The sequence below is a fragment of the Podarcis raffonei genome, chromosome 1 (assembly GCF_027172205.1).
Source record: "Podarcis raffonei isolate rPodRaf1 chromosome 1, rPodRaf1.pri, whole genome shotgun sequence".
Lineage (NCBI taxonomy): Eukaryota > Metazoa > Chordata > Lepidosauria > Squamata > Lacertidae > Podarcis > Podarcis raffonei.
The window spans coordinates 60,899,944-60,919,937 of NC_070602.1; the positions used below are offsets into that span (position 1 = coordinate 60,899,944).

Genomic DNA, 19,994 nt, shown 5'->3' on the forward strand with positions numbered 1-19,994 from the left:
GAAACTGAACATTTGACAGACAGAAACATGGCTTCTTATGAATATTCATTTCTGACCTGTCCCCTCAGTAAGCATTTCCATTTTGTTAATTGCTGTCTTCTTTTCCAGGTTCTTATGCAGGCGCAGTAATTGCAATGCCACTGGCTGGGATTTTAGTGCAATATACTGGATGGTCTTCTGTGTTCTATGTGTATGGTATGATATTCTCTGTTCACCTTGCTTTCTATGCCACTTTACAATATGCTACTTAAAACCCAACAAAACATGATAATTAAAAGATATAGATGCTAATATTCAATAGAATAATAAAACAACTTTGAAAGAGCAGATATATCAAAACTGCCACCCAAAGGGAAGATATTCTGGAATGTGCTAGTGCAGAGATAGGGAACCTGTGACTCCAGAACTTCCTGGACTGCAACTCGCGCCAACCCTAAACTGTTGACTACAGAGGCTGGGGTTGGCAGGAGTTGGAGCACAACAACATCTAGAGAGCCACAGGTTTTCCATCCCTGCCCTAATGGTTGTGTAGAGTTAAGTAAGGGAGGGTTATACACATGCACACACACCAACCCCCATGCAAGTATAGAAAATGCCTTGGGCTCACCCTTACAGTCCATAGGTCTTTCATTGCTGATCTCAGTGATTGTTGGGCAAGAGAGAGATGCTTCCTAAGGTCGTCTGGTTATGTAATGCTGTAAAGCAGGGGTGCCCAAACTTTTTTCAAAGGGGGTCGGATTTGATGAAGTGAACATGCACGAGGGCTGACCAAAGTTGTTGAGCTTTCTTTAGGATTGCAGTTGTTAGGATTTTACCCCAGGACATATACTGCCACAGGGGCTGGATTAAATTGACCAGTGGGCCGGATTAGGCCCTTGAAATGGACTTTGGACATGCCTGCTGTAAAGGTTCAAATCAACATCTTAAAACTGTTCCTGATGTGTCATTTATGCAGGATTGCTATTATATGTTCCCAGTTTTCTCCATCAAAGTTAAGATGGGCAGCCACTGTCTCAACTACCTGTATCTTTGGAATGCTCTACAAGCATTATAGTTACAAGAAGGAGATTGTAAAATCCTATCTCTTCAGTTGGTGGTAGCCAATTAAATTCTTCTCAACATAGACTCATTGACATTAATAAGCCAAATTATTCTGAGTATGGCTAATACTGGTCCATGGTCATTGGATCAGACAGAGTTGGTAAAATATCCCTTTAGTTACTGAAGCCATTCAACATCATACCCAGACGTTGGATTTAGTTCCTTAATGAAGTAGAAACACCATCACGGTATATATCTGGCCAAATTTTGGTGCAGATATGGTCTATGTGAAATGCTTGAGCCCTTTGAAACAACTCAGTATGCCATTATCTTTTGACACGCAAAGCATTCTGAATTTGGGGGGAATGAAAGCCATTATTTCTGTGGATATGTAAGAACAGAAAGCTTTAGGACCACTGAATATGGAATTTGGTTCAGAATATGGCTCCCTTCCTCCATCTATAATCTTGGTCTGCATGCAGCTATGTTGAAAAAAAGTGGGGGGGTGGGAATGCTCTGAGAGGATTTTAAGGGAATAGAATTCAAAATGTTATTTTGAGCAGAGCAAAAATAGGTCACATGAAGATGCTTTGTAATTCCCAGAGCAGCAGAAATCTTCAAACTGCCAAATTAGGCCTTAAATGAGAGCTGTGACTCAGTCACATTGCACTTACCTCAGTGCAAAAGTGGGGAAACTGAATTAAAGTCCATGAACTAGATTGTCAGCTAAAATAAAGCTATATTGAATTGATTTAATTACAGTGGGCAGTGTAGAAAGGTCTCAGTTAGTGACTGCGTGGAAGACGGAAAAGGTCCTTTTTGGAATGTCCTTTTTATTGTCTCTGCAAAGCAGGTTTTCAACAGATTAGCTGCACAATTTCTGTATTATTTCTCCTAGCATTTTCACTCCTCCACCCCCATATCTTTAACAGTTGCATACAGGTACAAATGAATTAGACACCATTTCCCACAGTTGAATTTTTGCCTGCTGTGCAGCTCTTAGGGTGGAAATGAGGCTGGGGCAGAAGGTGTGGAATTGCTCCTTAGAAATATGTGCGAAATTGGCTTGTGCCATGGAATTATTTGAAATGGCACAAAGCTGTGCAGATTTGCACAAGACAGTCACACCTACCAGGCTGAAAACATAAGAACCTAAGAAGCGTAGTGCAAGATCAGGCCCAAGGCCTACATGCATTCTATTTATTTAAAAGCATTTATAAGCTATTTATCAGGGACTCGGGTGGCGCTGCGGTCTAAACCACTGAGCCTCTTCGGACTGCCAATCAGAAGGTCGGTGGTTCGAATCCCTGTGATGGGGTGAGCTCCTGTTGCTTGGTCCCAGCTCCTGCCAACCTAGTAGATCGAAGGCACGCCAAAAAGTGCAAGTAGATAAATAGGCAGGAAGGTAAACAGCGTTTCTGTGCGCTGCTCGTGTTCCGTTGTGCCAGAAGCAGCTTAGTCATGCTGGCCACATGACCCGGAAAAACTGTCTGCGGACAAACGCCGGCTCCCTCGGCTTGTAAAGCGAGATGAGTGCCACAACCTCAGAGTCGTCTGTGACTGGACTTAACTGTCAGGGGCCCTTTACCTTTACCTTAATAAGCTATTTAATATTTTAAAAAATATTAAAGTGATGTACAATACAGAAAACAAACAATGTCATTTAAACAGAAATGCAGAAGGTAGTATAAAAGCATATACAAACAAATAAAAGAAGAATTCAGACACATAAACAGGCTCCAGTCTTATGGATCAGGGAAAGGCTGGCCAGAAAGATAAGTCTTTACAAGACATCTGAAGCAGCTGATGGTTTCTGCTTCACACATGAGAAGGTATGGGAGACGCCTCTAGAAATAAGGTGCAGAAGCAGGACATGAGGGAAATAGCACTTCTCTTGCTGTAGCAGTTGTTATTCAGAGGCAGGCTGATATTCTACGAAACGGCTTTATTGGTTTGGTGAAAATCTGCAGAGTAGCTTTAAAATGAGGGCCTTCCAAAAATGTTTACAAACTTAACAACTGAGTTGCCTTGCTTCAATATCCAAAGAAAATGGTTGCTGTGTAGATGGGTTTTGGAGACAGCAGTCAATATGCTTCATAGCTCTATTTTAATTCTTTTTTAAAACATTAAAAAGTTTTTTTTAAATGTACACTGCAGTTAATAATAGGGGGGAAATGTAGGCTATTCACACTGCACTAATTAACACTGCTCATTTTGCATACCACCTATTCAGTGGCACAGAATAAACCCCCAACATGTTGTCTGGGAGTTGTCACTGGAAGATGCCAAGTGCACCTGTTTGAATCTTGCTCTGAGGAGAAATTAGCACAAAACTGTGTGATTGTGTCAGACAGAGTGCCACAACTCTGCAGAGATGGGGTGAATATTTTTAGTATGGTAAAACTCTTTAAGGTTACAATGAAGGGAATGCTTCTTTTATAGCCAAATAGAACGAGGACAGCAAAATGTTCCAGTGTCTTTCAGAACATCCATTTCTATAGAATCTACCATGGCCTAGATACTCTCATCTCCCCATTCACAGCCCAGCTGCCTGTAGGGGTGGGATGGAGGGCCTCTAGGCAGGCCTTTTCAGACTATCAGAGTCAGGCAGAAGTGAACCAGTTTATGCAACGATGCTCTCACATGATCCAAGCAGGATTGTGATTCTGCTGGGCCCTGCATGCTCCTGCAGACAATTATAGAAACATCTTTTGTGACTCTTCCAAGAGAACCTAATTATGTTGTCAATCTTATTAAGGAGCCAGAACTCAAATATATAAATATATACATAAAGGTGTATAGCTAAATAGACTGCCAAATCGCAGGCAGGTACATTTTTGCTGCTTGGGTGATATTGTTCAGAATGCTATTATTTACATTCATTTTTTTCCTTTGTATGTTATGCAGGTAGTTTTGGCATGGTCTGGTACATGTTTTGGCTTTTGGTCTCATATGAGAGCCCTGCAAAGCACCCCACAATTACAGATGAAGAGCGCAGATACATAGAAGAGAGTATTGGAGAGAGTGCCAATCTTTTAGGAGCAATGGAAGTAAGGGCTCTGCTATCATGTATGTTTCTACCCTGACATTCAGAGATAATGGGCTTCTAGCTTAGGCTGGCATTGAATTTTAAAGGAATGTTGTAGCCAACACACACAGATGCAGCTCTGGAGTGATGCCCATTTTCTTAGTCCATTTTCACGCTGAAAGGGGTGAAATGAAACATGGTATTTGGGAATCCCACACTGCTCAGTGAGAGAGAGGAATGCCAGCGCAGTAATATCAAATAATAAAACTCTGCAATCCAGAATGTTATTTTATTATCACAACAAGTGAAATAAAAAAGAACAAGGATTTTTGAACATATTTGAGATATGGATTTTAAGCATTTATGCATGACTTTGTGTTCCTGCTGCTAATCTCTGCTAACCTTCCAAATATGTATGGACTTCCTGCTTGTTTTTACATGAGCAAGTACTGTGTAGCAATACAAATATGCGTGTGTGCATAGTCAGACCAGTTAGCAGACTCAAAATGTGAGATTACATCCATGAAAAGCAATGATACCCCCTGCTTTCCCCCCAGAAATTCAAGACTCCATGGCGAAAATTTTTTACTTCTATGCCTGTCTATGCAATCATTGTTGCAAACTTCTGTAGAAGCTGGACTTTTTACCTACTGCTCATTAGTCAGCCTGCTTACTTTGAAGAGGTGTTTGGATTTGAAATAAGCAAGGTATGGTATTATTATTATTGATTGATTGTATAACTTCATACAGGGGTGTTTCCAGCTCCCAGCTGCCTGGTGAAGGTGGAAGTTGTTTGTGAATTAACAGGGAGACACTTTCTTACTCAGCTTCAGTGGAGTCTATGGAACACCTTTCAAAGTGGTACCAGAATGAATGGAGATCATAGAGCCTAAATGCTGCTTTGCAGAACAACAATGTTCCTTATCCCCATCCCCAAAGATAGCTCCTCGTAACTCTGAATATGGGTTTTCCTAAAATATAGGATTCTCAGTGCCGCCTATGTATGTGCCCCAAAGACCAGAAATGGCTAGAAATGCCTTAAGATGATTTGTTGAGCAAAACGCCATGTTCTTTAATTGTTCAAAGCAACGAGAAAATAACTCCAATTTCACCTTCACATACTGTATTGGCTTGAATATAAGCCTCACTTTTCCTGCAAATTCCAACTGTGAAAAGTTAAAGTGCAACTTATATTCATGACCTTACGGTATGCAGCCAGGAGCGCAGGGCAAACAGTGTCAGGAGCGTGGCAAAGCGGTGCCCGCCCTGCACATAGTCCCTGTCCTCTCCCCCAAGACTGAGAAGGGAGAGAGTGATGATGGGAAAAGGCTATTGGCAATGCAGCATGGCATGGCAATGCAGTATGCAGCCAGGAGCAGTGAGGAATGGAGCGGCTTATATTGAGGTATTTTTTCCTTTTTTTTCTTTGCCCCCTCCAATTTTAAAGGTGCAGCTTATATTCAGGTGTGGCTTATATTCAGGCCAATATGGTATGCACCTACCATGAATAAACTCAAGTGAAGATAGCAGCACAATATGCATATCACATTCATTATAGGAAGGATTAAATGCTTAGAATCTGTTAAAGAGGCAAATGCTCAAAGTATGACCTCTAGAAAGCCCTTATCAAAACAATTGCTATTTCCGGGAAAGGGGGGGCGGCGTATTTTTTTTCTAATTTTCTAGAATCACAAGTTCAGTAACATGTCCTACCTTATGCTGCTTTCAGTCTGATGCAACAGTATTTCTTTATGCTCTTTATATTTGCTTTATTTTGTTCATCAATAGACAAAAATTAGGAGATAAATAAAAATAGTTGCTGTTGCTGTAGCATAGCACAGTTTGAGTTCTAGTGCATTCCACATCTAGAAGAAATATGAGCACAGAGCCTTCAGTATCTGCCTGTCTATATGCTATAATCACATCTTCCTTCTGGTAAGGGTGATCTGTTTCTCATCTTCCATTGACATCTTCCCTGGTGATGGAAAGAAAACTGCATGGAAGAGGTGGATATCAACAATAAAAATAATATCGCATTGAGATATCTATTTTGCTTTCCAGAGATGGAATTCTAGCATTCCAACAACTCTGTCAACAGACTGTCTCGTACTTGTATTAATTTAGCATTTTAAGCGTCTGGATATCATCCTGTTAGTGACACAGGAAATGTCCATGAATGCTGACAAATCCAATTTAAACCCAAGAACAGAGCCACATTCTCTCAACATCAGACACATTGTTTCAGCACTCAGAAAGGGCTGCTTTTCCATTCACACCTGTGGTACAGATGGATGGACCAGCTGCATCTCAACTTGGAATGGACCCAAATATTTACCCTCCTCCTGAGAATTCTTCGGAAAGCTTGGGCTTTCCCCAAGAGTTCTCTGAAAACTCACAAAGACTTGGCCCAATCCGAATGTCTGTATCTGGGATTCCTGATGTTCTAGCCTTCCTGCAGCTGGTTTTACTTCTCCCTCTTTTGCAAACTTACATTGTAAAATGGGGAAGGGGTGAAACTAGCTGCAGAGAGCTCCCCCCTCCATTTGCCTTCATCCAAGCCTCCTTTTCAGGAAACCCAACACCACCATTTCACAGTGTTCCGTCTTTTCTCGTGGCTGTATCTCAGATATTGAACTCTGGCTGAATTCAGCCGATAGCAGTTTGGTTAGGCATGATTGCAGAAATCAGCACAAACTCAGATTTATGCTGTAATCACTACATGTTGGAATGTTTATGTTAACTGATCTTCAGGTGCTCATGAAAGGACTAAGATCTTAAGTTAAGTATACAGTACTGGTGGTAGCAAAATTCAGAACGGGTGAATTCTAGTTCCCAACTTTAGCTGCTATAGGAAGCTCAAAGAGGCTAATATATTCTCTATATTCACTGTCATTAAGATATTTATAGCAGGAGATAAAAGTTATTTATGGGCTGTTTGCAGATTTAACTCCTTGACTCAGAAATCCAAATCTCTCCCCCCACCCCCCATGCTGGTGACATTCTTCTTCAAAGAGATATTCTCTTTAAAAGTTTTCTTGTGCTTACAGAGAAAATGCTGCTGATTTTTTCCTCCCACATAATGCCCAATCATTACATTTGATTAGAACTCTGCTTGTTGTTCTAACCTTAGGTGGGGATGTTATCCGCTGTGCCACATTTAGTGATGACTATTATCGTGCCTATTGGGGGACAAATTGCAGACTTTCTGAGAAGCAGACAAATTCTTTCAACCACTACTGTCAGGAAGATAATGAACTGTGGAGGTAAGTCATTACGCCTTATTAAAAGGTTTTGAGCACAGTATAGTGAAAAATACCCAGTTGGCAACACTTTCACAGCCACACTAAAGCTTTCATTACAGTTACTTTGATAAAGCTACATGATTAAAATGTTTATAATGTGCTGGTTCATGTATGATCATACAACAGAACAGACACATGAACTCCCCTTCATGAGGCACATGAGGCAGATCTCACACTTCCTAAGTGCAGAGGACCACATAACACCGGTCCTGAAAGACCTGCATTGGCTCCCAGTATGTTTCCGAGCACAACTCAAAGTGTTGGTGCTGACCTTTAAGGCCCTAAACAGCCTCGGTCCAGTATACCTGAAGGAGCATCTCCACCCCCATCGTTCAGCCCAGACACTGAGGTCCAGCGCCGAGGGCCTTCTGCTGGTTTCCTCACTGCGAGAAGCGAAGTTACAGGGAACCAGGCAGAGGGCCTTCTCGGTAGTGGTGCCCCCCCTCCCCGTGGAACGCCCTCCCATCAGATGTCAAGGAAATAAACAACTATATGACATTTAGAAGACGTCTGAAGGCAGCCCTGTTTATGGAAATTTTTAATGAATGATGTTTTAATGTATTTTAAATCTTTTTTTGGAAGCTGCCCAGAGTGGCTGGGGAAACCCAGCCAGATGGGCGGGGTAGAAATGATAAATTATTATTATTATTATTATTATTATTATTATTATTATGAAATAAGTTTGTATCAGTCTGGCCCAGTGCTATATTTCTAGAAAAAGAGGTGCCGGAATTCATTATGAACACCTCCCTCTTTCTCTTAGAATGGCAATGCTGCCCACCTGAGAGGTACTGGACCTCAGTTCCTGTGAGTTCTCCCTGAAAAAAAGCCCCGGTCTGGCCTGTATGCATATATTGTTATGTGGACTCATGTCATACACTGTCCATCTCTTTGAATGCTGGAGGGGAGGTGTGCACCTGTTTCTACACCACACAAAGAAAACTGACAGAAGGATTTTATGAATTAGCTCTGAGCTATGTAGTTCTGTAGACCAGTGATTTTCAAAGTGGGTGGTATTGCCCCCTGGGGTGGTGTGTGAGGGGGTGCTATGAGACAGGGAGGGCTGGAGGTGTAAATGACTATTAGGCGTTGAAAAGTTGGTATCGCTGAATTGAGTTTATCAATTTTGTTGAATTAATTACACTAAATAGTTTTAATTGGATTTTGAATAAATGTGCAATTAGTTGTTTCTGTTCTGAATTCTATTGTGTTATTATCCTCCATAGTGGGTCATGCAAACAACTATTTTGAATAATCCTTTTATGGGGTAGGGGCACCTCCCCCCACATCACTGTTCCAGGACAGTCCACTCTGCTATACTGAGAAATTCCTCATCTTGCCAATAGCTCTAAGTCTGGATAGGTGGGTCTTGAGTTGCTGTACCTTCTCTTCCAGCAAGGCAACCAACTTGCACTTGCTGCAGGTGTAGTTTTGCACATTCTCAGACAGGAAGACAACCAGGTGCTTTAGGTCACTGCAGCAGCTTTCTCACAGTCTATGTTTCTTGGTCCTAAGTACACCCTGACACAGCACTCCAGTCCTCCCCCTAAAACTACTACTACTACTACTACTACTAAATTACTTGTACCTCACCCATCTGACTGTGTTGCCCCAGCCATTCTGGGTGGCTTCCAACAGAATAGAAGAAAAACACAACAAAACGTCAGGCATTAAAAGATTCCCATTACAGGGCTGATGTTAGATATCTACAGAAGGTCGTATAACTGTTTATCTCTTAAGGATGATTTATTATTTGTAAACTCCCCTGCTAAATGCTCTCACAAACCCCCTGTTTACAAGCTCCCAGAGACGACCATCAGCTAAGTAGAACTAAGTAGATCTTTGTCAAATGTTTCATAGTAGTAGAATATGGAAACATTCCAGCTTAAAGCTTACAGTTAAGGAGAAGCACACTGAAATGTTGTCTGTCCACCAGCCTACCTCCTAGATTCCTCAGTACAATGTGTAGCATCAATGGCTTTTTCTTTTAATTTCCCAAGGTTTTGGAATGGAAGCAACTCTTCTCTTGGTAGTTGGTTATTCGCATAGTAAAGGTGTGGCCATTTCCTTCTTAGTGCTTGCTGTGGGCTTCAGTGGATTTGCTATATCTGGTAAGCGAACTTCTCCCCCAACAGAATACATTAAATAACAATGAACAAAAATGGGATTTAAAATCATTATGTAAATTGCAAGGTTTCCTGTGAATATGGTAAGGTTTTCAGTAATGGATAAATATAAGCAAAACCTTATTCAGTGCAGTGTCTTCTCTGTTGATGAGGGTTTCCCCCCCCCCTTTGGCCTTCATTTTACAGGATTCAATGTTAACCACTTAGATATCGCACCAAGATATGCCAGTATCTTAATGGGGATTTCAAATGGAGTTGGGACATTGTCTGGAATGGTGTGTCCTATAATTGTTGGAGCAATGACAAAGAACAAAGTAAGTTTCCAAAATAGTTTTTGTTAACTCTGCCTGAACCATTGAGGAAAGAAAGAACAGTCTCATAAGACTATATTGTCATTCTGTTGCACCAAAAAGTGAATTCATAGTAGTTTCCTCACCTCACAATGGTAAAGTGAGCCGATCCTGGAAAAATCATGGGAAACAGTGTAACATTGATTGGCTACACCTTTCACAACATAGCTGAAAGTGAAAACTCACACAAACTGTGTGCTGTACCTTCTGTGAAAGTTTCACATTTTAGGAAGATTGGATCTAGTATTACAGGAGCATGCAATGGGCTGTAGATTCACAATCCTGTTGGGAGCATGTGGGACATGATTACATAAATTGATGCTCCTACAACTGCCTTCACCAACCTGGGGTCCTCCACATGTCATTGGACTCCAGCTTCCATCACCAGGGACTATTGGCTATGGTGACTGGGGCTGATGGGAGATGGTGTCCAATAACATGTGGAGGGCTGCAGGTTCCTCTTCATTGGGCTTGTATATGGTGAAGGGCTGAGGCTCAGTTGTAGAGTATCTGGCATGTCCCAATCTCGGGTTCCTTTGGTGTCTTGGGTTGCTGACGCTATGGAGATCTGCTGCTCTTCCCCCTGCTGTTCCTCAGGTTCCAGGTCTGGGCATGGCTGAATCCTTGAGATTTTGGAAAGCAATTGGCAGTCAGACTCAGGAATCACACAGTATAATATGGCTTCAGGTGTTCATGAGTTGTAAGCAGAGCAGTATACAGCAGATATTCTCTACATACCATGCATATGCTGCTTTAACTACCTATGCAACTGAAGCCACTCCATAGGGCAGGAGTAGCTGACCTGTGACCCTCCAGATGTTGTAGGACTGCAACCTCTCATAAGCCTCCAGCAACATCTGGAGGGCCAAAGATTAGCCCCCTTTGCTGCAGGATTTGTATCAACCACCCATGATTTCAATAAAGACTAATTCAGGACCAGAAGAGCCACACACAGCTATTCTGATCTCCAATCTTCTTCCTCACAGACACGTGAAGAGTGGCAGTACGTCTTCCTTATTGCTGCTTTGGTGCATTACGGGGGAGTCATTTTCTATGGCATATTTGCTTCAGGAGAGAAACAACCATGGGCAGACCCAGAACAGACAAGTGAAGAAAAATGTGGCTTCATTCATGAAGATGAACTTGATGAAGAAACGGGGGACATTACTCAGAATTATGTAAATTACGGTACCACTAAATCTTATGGTGCTACGACCCAATTAGCCCAGGTCAATGGCGGCTGGCCAAATGGTTGGGAGAAGAAAGAAGAATTTGTACAAGAAGAAGGACAAGACTCATATAGCTATAAGGAAAGAGAAGATTATTCATAACAGACCTATGTTGGATATATTTTGTAGTGTTCGTGATTTATTCATTGTGATTGTTTGCACACACACAAAATGTGGTATAATGTAAACACATATCAGGCAAGAAGGTCTTACTGTAAAAATGAAAAAACAAAAACCCATTTAAGTGCAATCTGTATGAGTTTGTGACATCTCATCAGTTCCATTTGGGTGTCTCCATTCACTAGAGTTTTAAGGGTTATCTGGTCAAAACTACAAAGGAAACTAGGTACTTGCAGTAAAATGAGTGTTAAGCTCATAGCTAAGGATTAAAGCACAACTACCAACCAAGTCGGTACATCAACTCTTCTGTTTAGAAAGCCAAAACTACTTGATTTTTAAAAAATGCACTTACATATTTGTTACACTGTCTTGAAAGAGATCATAAAATTGATTGTGTGAATTTAACCACATGTTTACTTGGTACGATGTAGGAAATGTATGGTTGGTCTAAGACATGGATTTCTTAGAGAATAAGGCTTCTGTTTTAGATTATACAATAAAGCTCCAATCCAGTTCCCTTTCGAGAGAAGTGAATTGGGACTTTGTAGAACAATCTACTATATAATGTATATTTATTGTGATTAATATGCTGCAGGCTACTCTGTGATAAAGGAATTGTTTTTACTGAATGTTTAGGCACAAATGTTTTATTTCTCTTCTTTACAGACTCATGCAGTCTTTGTATGTGTCATGTTCTTCCTTACATGTACCAGCCAGTATAAAGTCACATGTAGTCTACTGTGCAGAATGTTAAATAACTGAAGCAAGGCAAAGGAGTATTTGGCGTACTCATTGTCTGCAGGCTCATTAGAAAGAGAGAGCATAACCCAAACAGATCCAAAGAAAAAATGTACCACAGACAAGTAGCCCAAGAACAAATCGGATGTATTTCTTTTGAAGCCTGTTTTGAAATAAATGCAAGAAAGGGAGAAGAAATTAGCTATTTGTTTAATCCTGGATAGTTTTTCATATTTTCAGATGCTGTGCCACAATTATATAAATAAAGTCATAGTTTATTGAAGATGCTGTATAATTATAGAAAATAGTACTATTTTAAAGATTTCTGAATTTTAAGAAAAAATGTATTTGCCTTTCAAATAAATAGAACTATAATGGACCCTGAATATGAGCAACAATCTTCGTGGTGAGTCAAAAGTGGAACTGGGGTTGGGCTTAGGAAGAGTGTAACTTCTACTTTTGCAATGCTCAAGTGCAATTCAGATCCATCGCAATCAATGGAAGGTTTACCATTGGCTTCAGTGGACTGCGGGCTACAGGTCTTTGCCTTGGTAGGAAAGCCTTGTGCAATTCAGGAGCTCCAGTGAGCACACTGAACTCCCACAGGCTTTCCAGAGGGGCAATTCAGAGCATGTGCATCTTTTTGTGCCCGAGGGATCTGACCTTGCTGAAGTGAATAGGGAAACCTGAGAAAGCGGGAGCTCTGTATGTGTTTCATGAACACAGAGTTCCGGATCAGGGCCTTGCATTATTATTTTTTAAAGCGTTATTCAGCAAGATTTGTAATGTAAGTGTACCAAGCAATAAGTGCCATGCACTATGAAGTGCATGCTCTTTTAATCTCTTTGTTACTGTGACTGCTGAGCTTGTAGGTCCTTCAGACAGTTGGGATAATAAATAAATAACTAAATAAAAGGCCAGACCAATCAACAATGGACTACATTAGAATGCCAGACCACTTACTGCTCTTACAAGTATCCATTTCCCAACTCCAATGAAACAACTATCATTGTATGTTTAAAAAAGCCATTCTGGGTTTTTTGATCTGCTCCTTGTATTGTGCTAGTATTTTAAGGCCATGCTACTGCAATATACAACTTGAGGATTGTTCTTCTTCTTTTTTTATTATTATTAAACAAGAATAAAATAAAGTGAACCATACTTTGATCCGGAGGGGGAGAAATACCAATTATATATTTTGCTTTGTGCCTCAAAGTGATGTAAAATGTGGCCATAGCTTTTGCTGTGAAAAGATGTGGACTGTGTCACTTTTGTTGCTGCAAAAAGTGTTAATAAATGCTCTATTTATCCTTTTATATATAAAGGAAGCACCTGTGTGATTTCTTCTGGCATGACTTGTATGGACCAGCTTCTCTTACCTCTTACCTTACAGTCTGGATGCTCGAGGTTTGCCATTATATCGTTGGCCCACAGCTATTGGACCCTAGGTAAAGGTAAAGGTATCCCTAACCGTTAGGTCCAGTCGCAGATGACTCTGGGGTTGCGGCGCTCATCTCGCTTTATTGGCCGAGGGAGCCGGCGTACAGCTTCTGGGTCATGAGGTCAGCATGACCAAGCTGCTTCTGGCAAACCAGAGCAGTGCACGGAAACGCCATTTACCTTTCCACCGGAGCGGTACCTATTTATCTACTTGCACTTTGACATGCTTTCAAACTGCTAGGTTGGCAGGAGCAGGGACTGAGCAACAGGAGCTCACCCGTCAAAGGGATTCGAACAGCCGACCTTCTGATCAGCAAGCCCAAGGCTCAGTGGTTTAACCCACAGCGCCACCCATGTCCCATTTGGACCCTAGAGTAGCTCCTAAATCAATCCTGAAGGTATAGCAGGGTTATGGCAGAGACTGGATCAGCCAGATACAGCAACATCTTCTCTCACATGGACTTCTTTAGGCAAAACTGCACAGCATGTGATCCAAGCCAAATGTCCCTTCTGGACATTCTCCATTCTTTATCTACCACCTTCTTCCATTTCTAAGTGTCAGCAATTAATGGTTGGGATCCAGAATTCACCTGAGCAGAGCTTCAGAATAGGATATTTCTGCCGGTGGAGATTGCTTTATTTTTATTTTTTGGAGCCAAGGCTTCCTTACCCCTGCATCTCCCTGCAAAGCTGCTCTGGAAGGTTGGAGAACCCTCTGGCAAAGTGTGAGAGTTAGCTCAGGGGGTATCAAGGGGCAAGGAAAATAAATCTTCCAGCAGGACACTTATGTGAACCCTAGTCCTTTCTATGAATGAAAAGAGCTTTTCCATTCATGAAAGGGGCACTTTGGAGCCAAACAATTGTATTTTCCACAGCAGCGAGTTCCTTCTCTCATTGGTTAACATAATACAAGAAATATGAGAGTATTAGAAGGATAATGTGCCCACTATTACATTTACATATTCAGATTCAGGTTTCAGAGATAATATGCTTCTCAGTACCAGTTATCTGGAAGTATAACTGGCAGAGTATATACTTGCTATCCTGTTTCTAGGTTTCCTCAGGCTTCTGGTAGGCCTCTGTAAGGAAACAGATGCTGGATTACATGGACCTATGATCTGATCTAGGGACGCGGGTGGCGCTGTGGGTAAAAGCCTCAGCGCCTAGGGCTTGCCGATCGAAAGGTCAGCGGTTCGAATCCCTGTGGCGGGGTGCGCTCCCGTTGTTCGGTCCCAGTGCCTGCCAACCTAGCAGTTCGAAAGCACTCCCGGGTGCAAGTAGATAAATAGGGACCGCTTACTAGCGGGAAGGTAAACGGCGTTTCTGTGTGCGGCTCTGGCTCGCCAGAGCAGCAATGTCACGCTGGCCACGTGACCCGGAAGTGTCTCTGGACAGCGCTGGCCCCCGGCCTCTTGAGTGAGATGGGCGCACAACCCTAGAGTCTGTCAAGACTGGCCCGTACGGGCAGGTGTACCTTTACCTTTACCTTTACCTTTTATTATCTGATCTAGGAGGGCTCTTACATTCTCATGTAGCTTTCCAGTGAGAGCATTAAAAAGGGAGATGGTCATTGTTTTGGTTCTGTGGAGATTTATCACAGAAACAATTGTTCTTCTAAAGCGCACGGTTTACTAATGAACCCAGCAGCTCCGAAAACCTATGATGGGCTCCAAGAATCTCTGGTGCATTTTCGAGAACTCTGAGTTATGAATTGTAAAAATACAACAAATTCCAAGGGGAAAAAATCTTTTTTATGATAACAGTTGAATAATAGTCACAAAAGAATATCTGTGCATCGGAATACTCTTTCAGTGGGAAATAAAGAATGGGAGGAATTGCTGGTTGTGGGAGAAATGTCACAGCTGAAAGCTGCAAGAATGAAAAGAGCAAATTGACATTTCAAGTCACTGCCATGGAGAGATAAAAATGGTTTTGTTCCTTATTGGGTTAGCCCCAGAGAGAGATGAAAATAAAAATAAAAATCCAGTATTATAACTACTATTAACTGCCCAAGAGCAGATACTTAGTACTGTACCTTAGTTTTGTTTACTATGTATCAGGATATTTTTAAAAACTCAAAATCACATCTCGGAACTGCACCAATATATGTTTCACTGCAGGCCTCTGTAAGGCATTTCAGAGTTCTGCTTTGGCTAGAACTATCCTATAACCATCAAGCTGAGTTCATATCACCCCCAAACTTTTTTTTAAAAAAAGTTTCTTTCTCCCTTGCCCCAGAACTGCTTAACTGACAGTTAAAGTTTCCCTGGTGGCAGGGATTGCCAACCTTTTTGGACCAGTAGGCACATTTTGAGAGCGTGTTCCTGGTGCCAGTCACAAAATGGCTGACATGGGGGCAGAGCATGGCATAACACAAAATTAGATGGCACAGTCAAGGTGTACACATGGTGTGTTTCTAAACTAGAAAAGTCTTCACCTGATGAATTCTCCCTGCCATTAAGCTGCTTGAAGGCACAATAACTCTGTTTTTCCTCTAATGCCAACCCTAAACCAAAGTGTAGGCTGCCTTATTAAACACAAAGGGTCTTACTTCTGAATAGATATGTATACCATTGTATTGTGAGTTAACTGTGTGGTGAATTCTTCATGAGTGCCTGGTCTTTAGCTCCTGTACAGGAAGCGACATGCCTAAGCCACTTTGCCAAGTTTTTCCATTTCCTTTTTGGTGAGGACATTCTTAACACCGACCCACACTGAATTGCCCTAATATCTGACTGCTACCTTAACCCACTAGCGTCTGGCAAGCCCCCTGTCCTGGAGATCTAGCCCTCAACTCTAGAGCCAGGACCAGACTGAGGCAGGATACGTTGTGCCATTGCTCAAAGGAGAACTTTTTATGTATTATCTCCACCACCACAGATGTAGGAACCTACTTCTGTAAAGCAGCTACAATTTGCTAGAGGGTGTCAGCCTAAAATTTGGAAAATACTCACGTTTCCAGAGATGCAGGCCAATCTTCGTAATAAAGCTGAGCTCTTAAAAATCAGAGTGAAATCCTGTCTACAACTTCAAGCCACACTGATAAACTTGAAATCTGACCTTGAATCAATAGCCTTACACACACAATCATTTTCAGAGATCAATCATATCCCACAGAGATGGAAATTAAAATTTAAAATGAAGAGTTTCTTCTTTTCTCTTTCTGAATTAAAAAACCCAGCCTTTAAAAAAAGAAACCAAAAAACCTCTCAGAATCTGCTTCTTTGTCTAGACGGTAAGTTTGCTCATGCACATGTTAGATTACAGCTTTCTTCTGTCAGATTCTGTGTCTTTCACTAGCTAATTTAATTACACTGCTCTTTATTTAGAACAAAATCCTTTGAGCCTTGTTATGAGTTGCTTATTCTTCAAAGAATGCTGAAGAGATGGAATACAATGCTGTCAAGGATCTATATCATCTTTTTTTTTAGGGACATAAGTACAGTGGTACCTCGGGTTAGGGTCGCGGGTGGTGCTGTGGGTAAAACCGCAGTGCCTAGGACTTGCTGATCGTATGGTCGGTGGTTCGAATCCCCGCGGCGGGGTGAGCTCCCGTCTTTTGGTCCCAGCTCCTGCCCACCTAACAGTTCGAAAGCACTCCTAAGTGCAAGTAGATAAATAGGTACCGCTTTATAGCGGGAAGGTAAACGGCGTTTCCGTGTGCTGCGCTGGTGCTGGCTCGCCAGAGCAGCTTCGTCACGCTGGCCACGTGACCCAGAAGTGTCTCCGGACAGCGCTGGCCCCCGGCCTCTTAAGTGAGATGGGCGCACAACCCTAGAGTCGGACACGACTGGCCCGTACGGGCAGGGGTACCTTTTACCCTACCTCGGGTTAAGAACTTAATTCATTATGGAGGTGCATTCTTAACCTGAAACTGTTCTTAACCTGAGGTACCACTTTAGCTAATGGGGCCTCCTGCTGCCACCGCACTATTTCTGTTCTCATCCTGATGCAAAGTTCTTAACCTGAGGTATTATTTCTGGGTTAGCGGAGTCTGTAACCTGAAGCATCTGTAACCTGAAGTGTCTGTAACTCGAGGTACCATTGTAGTGGAAATGCAAAATATGTGTAACATTATGCCACTGATATAGAAGTCAGCGCATCTTTGTCATGGGTCTAGTGCAATGAGCGCCCTTATTTACAGGACTAACTTTAGGTACCAGGGCTATTCCATGGTCTAAGTGAAATCCTGAATATTAGGCACCCAAAGGAACCGGGTTCAATCCCTAGCTGCTACCAGCAAGGGCCGACTTTTGTAATTTTTGGTAATACAGCACCCATAATCCTTAATTACTACCAGTCAGCATAGACAATACTGAGCTAAATGGACCAAATACTGAACTAGATGTCTGACTCTGCAGTATTAGAAACTATAAGAGTACTCCTCAACGCTTTTGCTTATGCTAAGTATGAATTTTCTCCTTTCCTGTGACCAGTAGCACCTGAGCCACCAGCAGCTTGCCATTTGTGCAGCAATGCAGTCTCTCTCCTGTGGGATTCTGCTGGAGTCATTCTGTCATGTGCAGCCATTAATTTAGTCAGGGACTGTCAGCAAAGTGCAAGAAGATGCAGATGGATGAATTATTGATTCCCACTAGGGGCGAGTGATTGGAATATATTTGCAGCTCATCTTTTAAAAAACAGCAGCCCTTTTAAAAAATTTCGTAGGCAATGAAAGTAGAAGCATTTTCTGCCTGCTATTGACATATTTTATTGAATGTTTTTAAAATAAAAAATCTTGTTTACATATTCTTTGATTTTGTGATTTATTGGGCTCATAATAAGGATCTCAGCCCAGCATTCATAACAATTCACTTATATATGAGCTTGCAAGGTTTTGCAATTCTCTTCTCTCCCTCCTGATTACATAAGCAATAGTAAAAAGGAAAAGGGGAAAAAAGCAATTAGATAGTGTGCACCCAGAAAAGGCAATCAAATGTAATAGTGATTGTCAGTGTATCCCCTCTGCCGGCCTGATTATGTGAATGGAGAGTTCTTGTGGCAATGCACAAAACGTACAATTATTTAAATTTGATATAGTATCAATTGTGACTATAATACATCCATATTATTATTCTCCTTGATGAGACATTCCCTTGTGTGCAGTAGCTTAGCTACAACACTGAGAGCTGTCTTTGGGGCTCTGCTATTGTTATTTAATCCTTGGGGATGTTGGTGTGTGCCTTTTCTTTCATCCTGTTGCCGTATGAAAATATCAGAAAGCAATTGGTTGACCCATAGGATTGTTGCTTTTATGGACTGGCTGCACTTCTAAGTAATCAAACAACTGAGTGTCTTTGAGAACAGTGAAGGTGTAGGCTGCATAGACACACAGTGGTACCTCTGGTTACGAACTTAATTCGTTCTGGAGGTCCGTTCTTAAGCTGAAACCGCTCTTATCCTGAGGTGCGCTTTTGCTAATGGGGCCTCCTGCTATGCATGCACCTCCAGCACGCAATTTCCATTCACATCCTGGGGCAAAGTTTGCAACCAGGAGCAGCTACTTCCGGGTTAGCGGAGTTCATAACCCGAAGCGTTTGTAACCAGAGGTACCACTGTATATGTAAACCACCCTCAGAAGAGGAAGCGGGAGAAATGCATAGTTCTAGCATCTATGTGGAATGTCCACATCACATGTTCATTTATCAGCATGATAGACGGAGGTGTCTTCCCTACATTGCCATAGGAATAGAGTCATTGGCCCAGGAAAGTGTTTTAACTAGGCTTAAGAAGATTTGATATATAGTGGTACCTCAGGTTAAGTACTTAATTCATTCCAGAGCTGCGTTCTTAACCTGAAACTGTTCTTAACCTGAAGCACCACTTTAGCTAATGGGGCCTCCTGCTGCCGCTGCGCTGCTGGAGCACAATTTCTGTTCTCATCCTGAAGCAAAGTTCTTAACCTGAGGTAATATTTCTGGGTTAGCAGCGTATGTAACTTGAAGCATATGTAACCTGAAGCATATGTAACCCGAGGTACCACTGTAAACTGCTGCACTGTATCACAGGGGAAGGGGTGTTATCAAAGGAGGCATGTTTTGTATCTTCAGTGCATGTCATGCCTGACTAAAAGGTTGAATAAGGTGCTAGTAGACATCTAGTGAGCTTCTGCAAGTAAGGCTTTACTTCAAGTTCATAGCTTCACATTCCTGCTTCTTCCTAGGTCCCAGATTACTTTGATTAATAAGTAGTGTTTCAGAAGGCCTCCTCTCCTGGGGCAGCTGCTTCAGCATCATTCCTTCTCCAGACGTTTTGATTGTTTCCCCCACTCCAGACTCTTCAAGAGTAAATCCCAAACCCCAGAAACAGTCAGATTAGGATTCTGGGAAAGGCTGTCACTAAATAATATAAGAGATTGTTTTATGCAGTGGCATCATGCCGACCTCGCTTGCTCTGTGCCTGTCACCACCCTGCTATATAGCAGCAAAACAAAAGGGAAGGAGGTCAGGTCAGGTGAACAGCGCAGCACCACCATGCCACCCGCTGCTATGTAGTGGGTGGATCTGCTTCTTCACTCAAGAGAATAGAAAAACTCTTGCTGGCCAGGGATCTCATACATCCCCAAGGAGATGACTCAAGGGCTGGCTGAGGCTGGCTCAAGGATTAACACAATGGTGGCA

The 19,994-nt window shown here is 42.0% G+C and overlaps 1 protein-coding gene across 1 annotated transcript in view; it reads left to right on the plus strand.

Moving 5' to 3' along the window:
• The window catches only part of SLC17A6 (solute carrier family 17 member 6), a 45,802-nt gene extending 32,544 nt beyond the window's left edge, over window positions 1-13,258 (plus strand). The window contains exons 6-12 of the mRNA XM_053389295.1: window positions 109-195; window positions 3,949-4,091; window positions 4,627-4,776; window positions 7,200-7,332; window positions 9,372-9,482; window positions 9,684-9,811; window positions 10,834-13,258. Coding sequence (XP_053245270.1) covers window positions 109-195; window positions 3,949-4,091; window positions 4,627-4,776; window positions 7,200-7,332; window positions 9,372-9,482; window positions 9,684-9,811; window positions 10,834-11,178 — 1,097 coding nt within the window. The 3' untranslated portion in view covers window positions 11,179-13,258. The remainder of the gene's footprint in view (window positions 1-108; window positions 196-3,948; window positions 4,092-4,626; window positions 4,777-7,199; window positions 7,333-9,371; window positions 9,483-9,683; window positions 9,812-10,833) is intronic.
• Window positions 13,259-19,994: the final 6,736 nt, after the last annotated feature.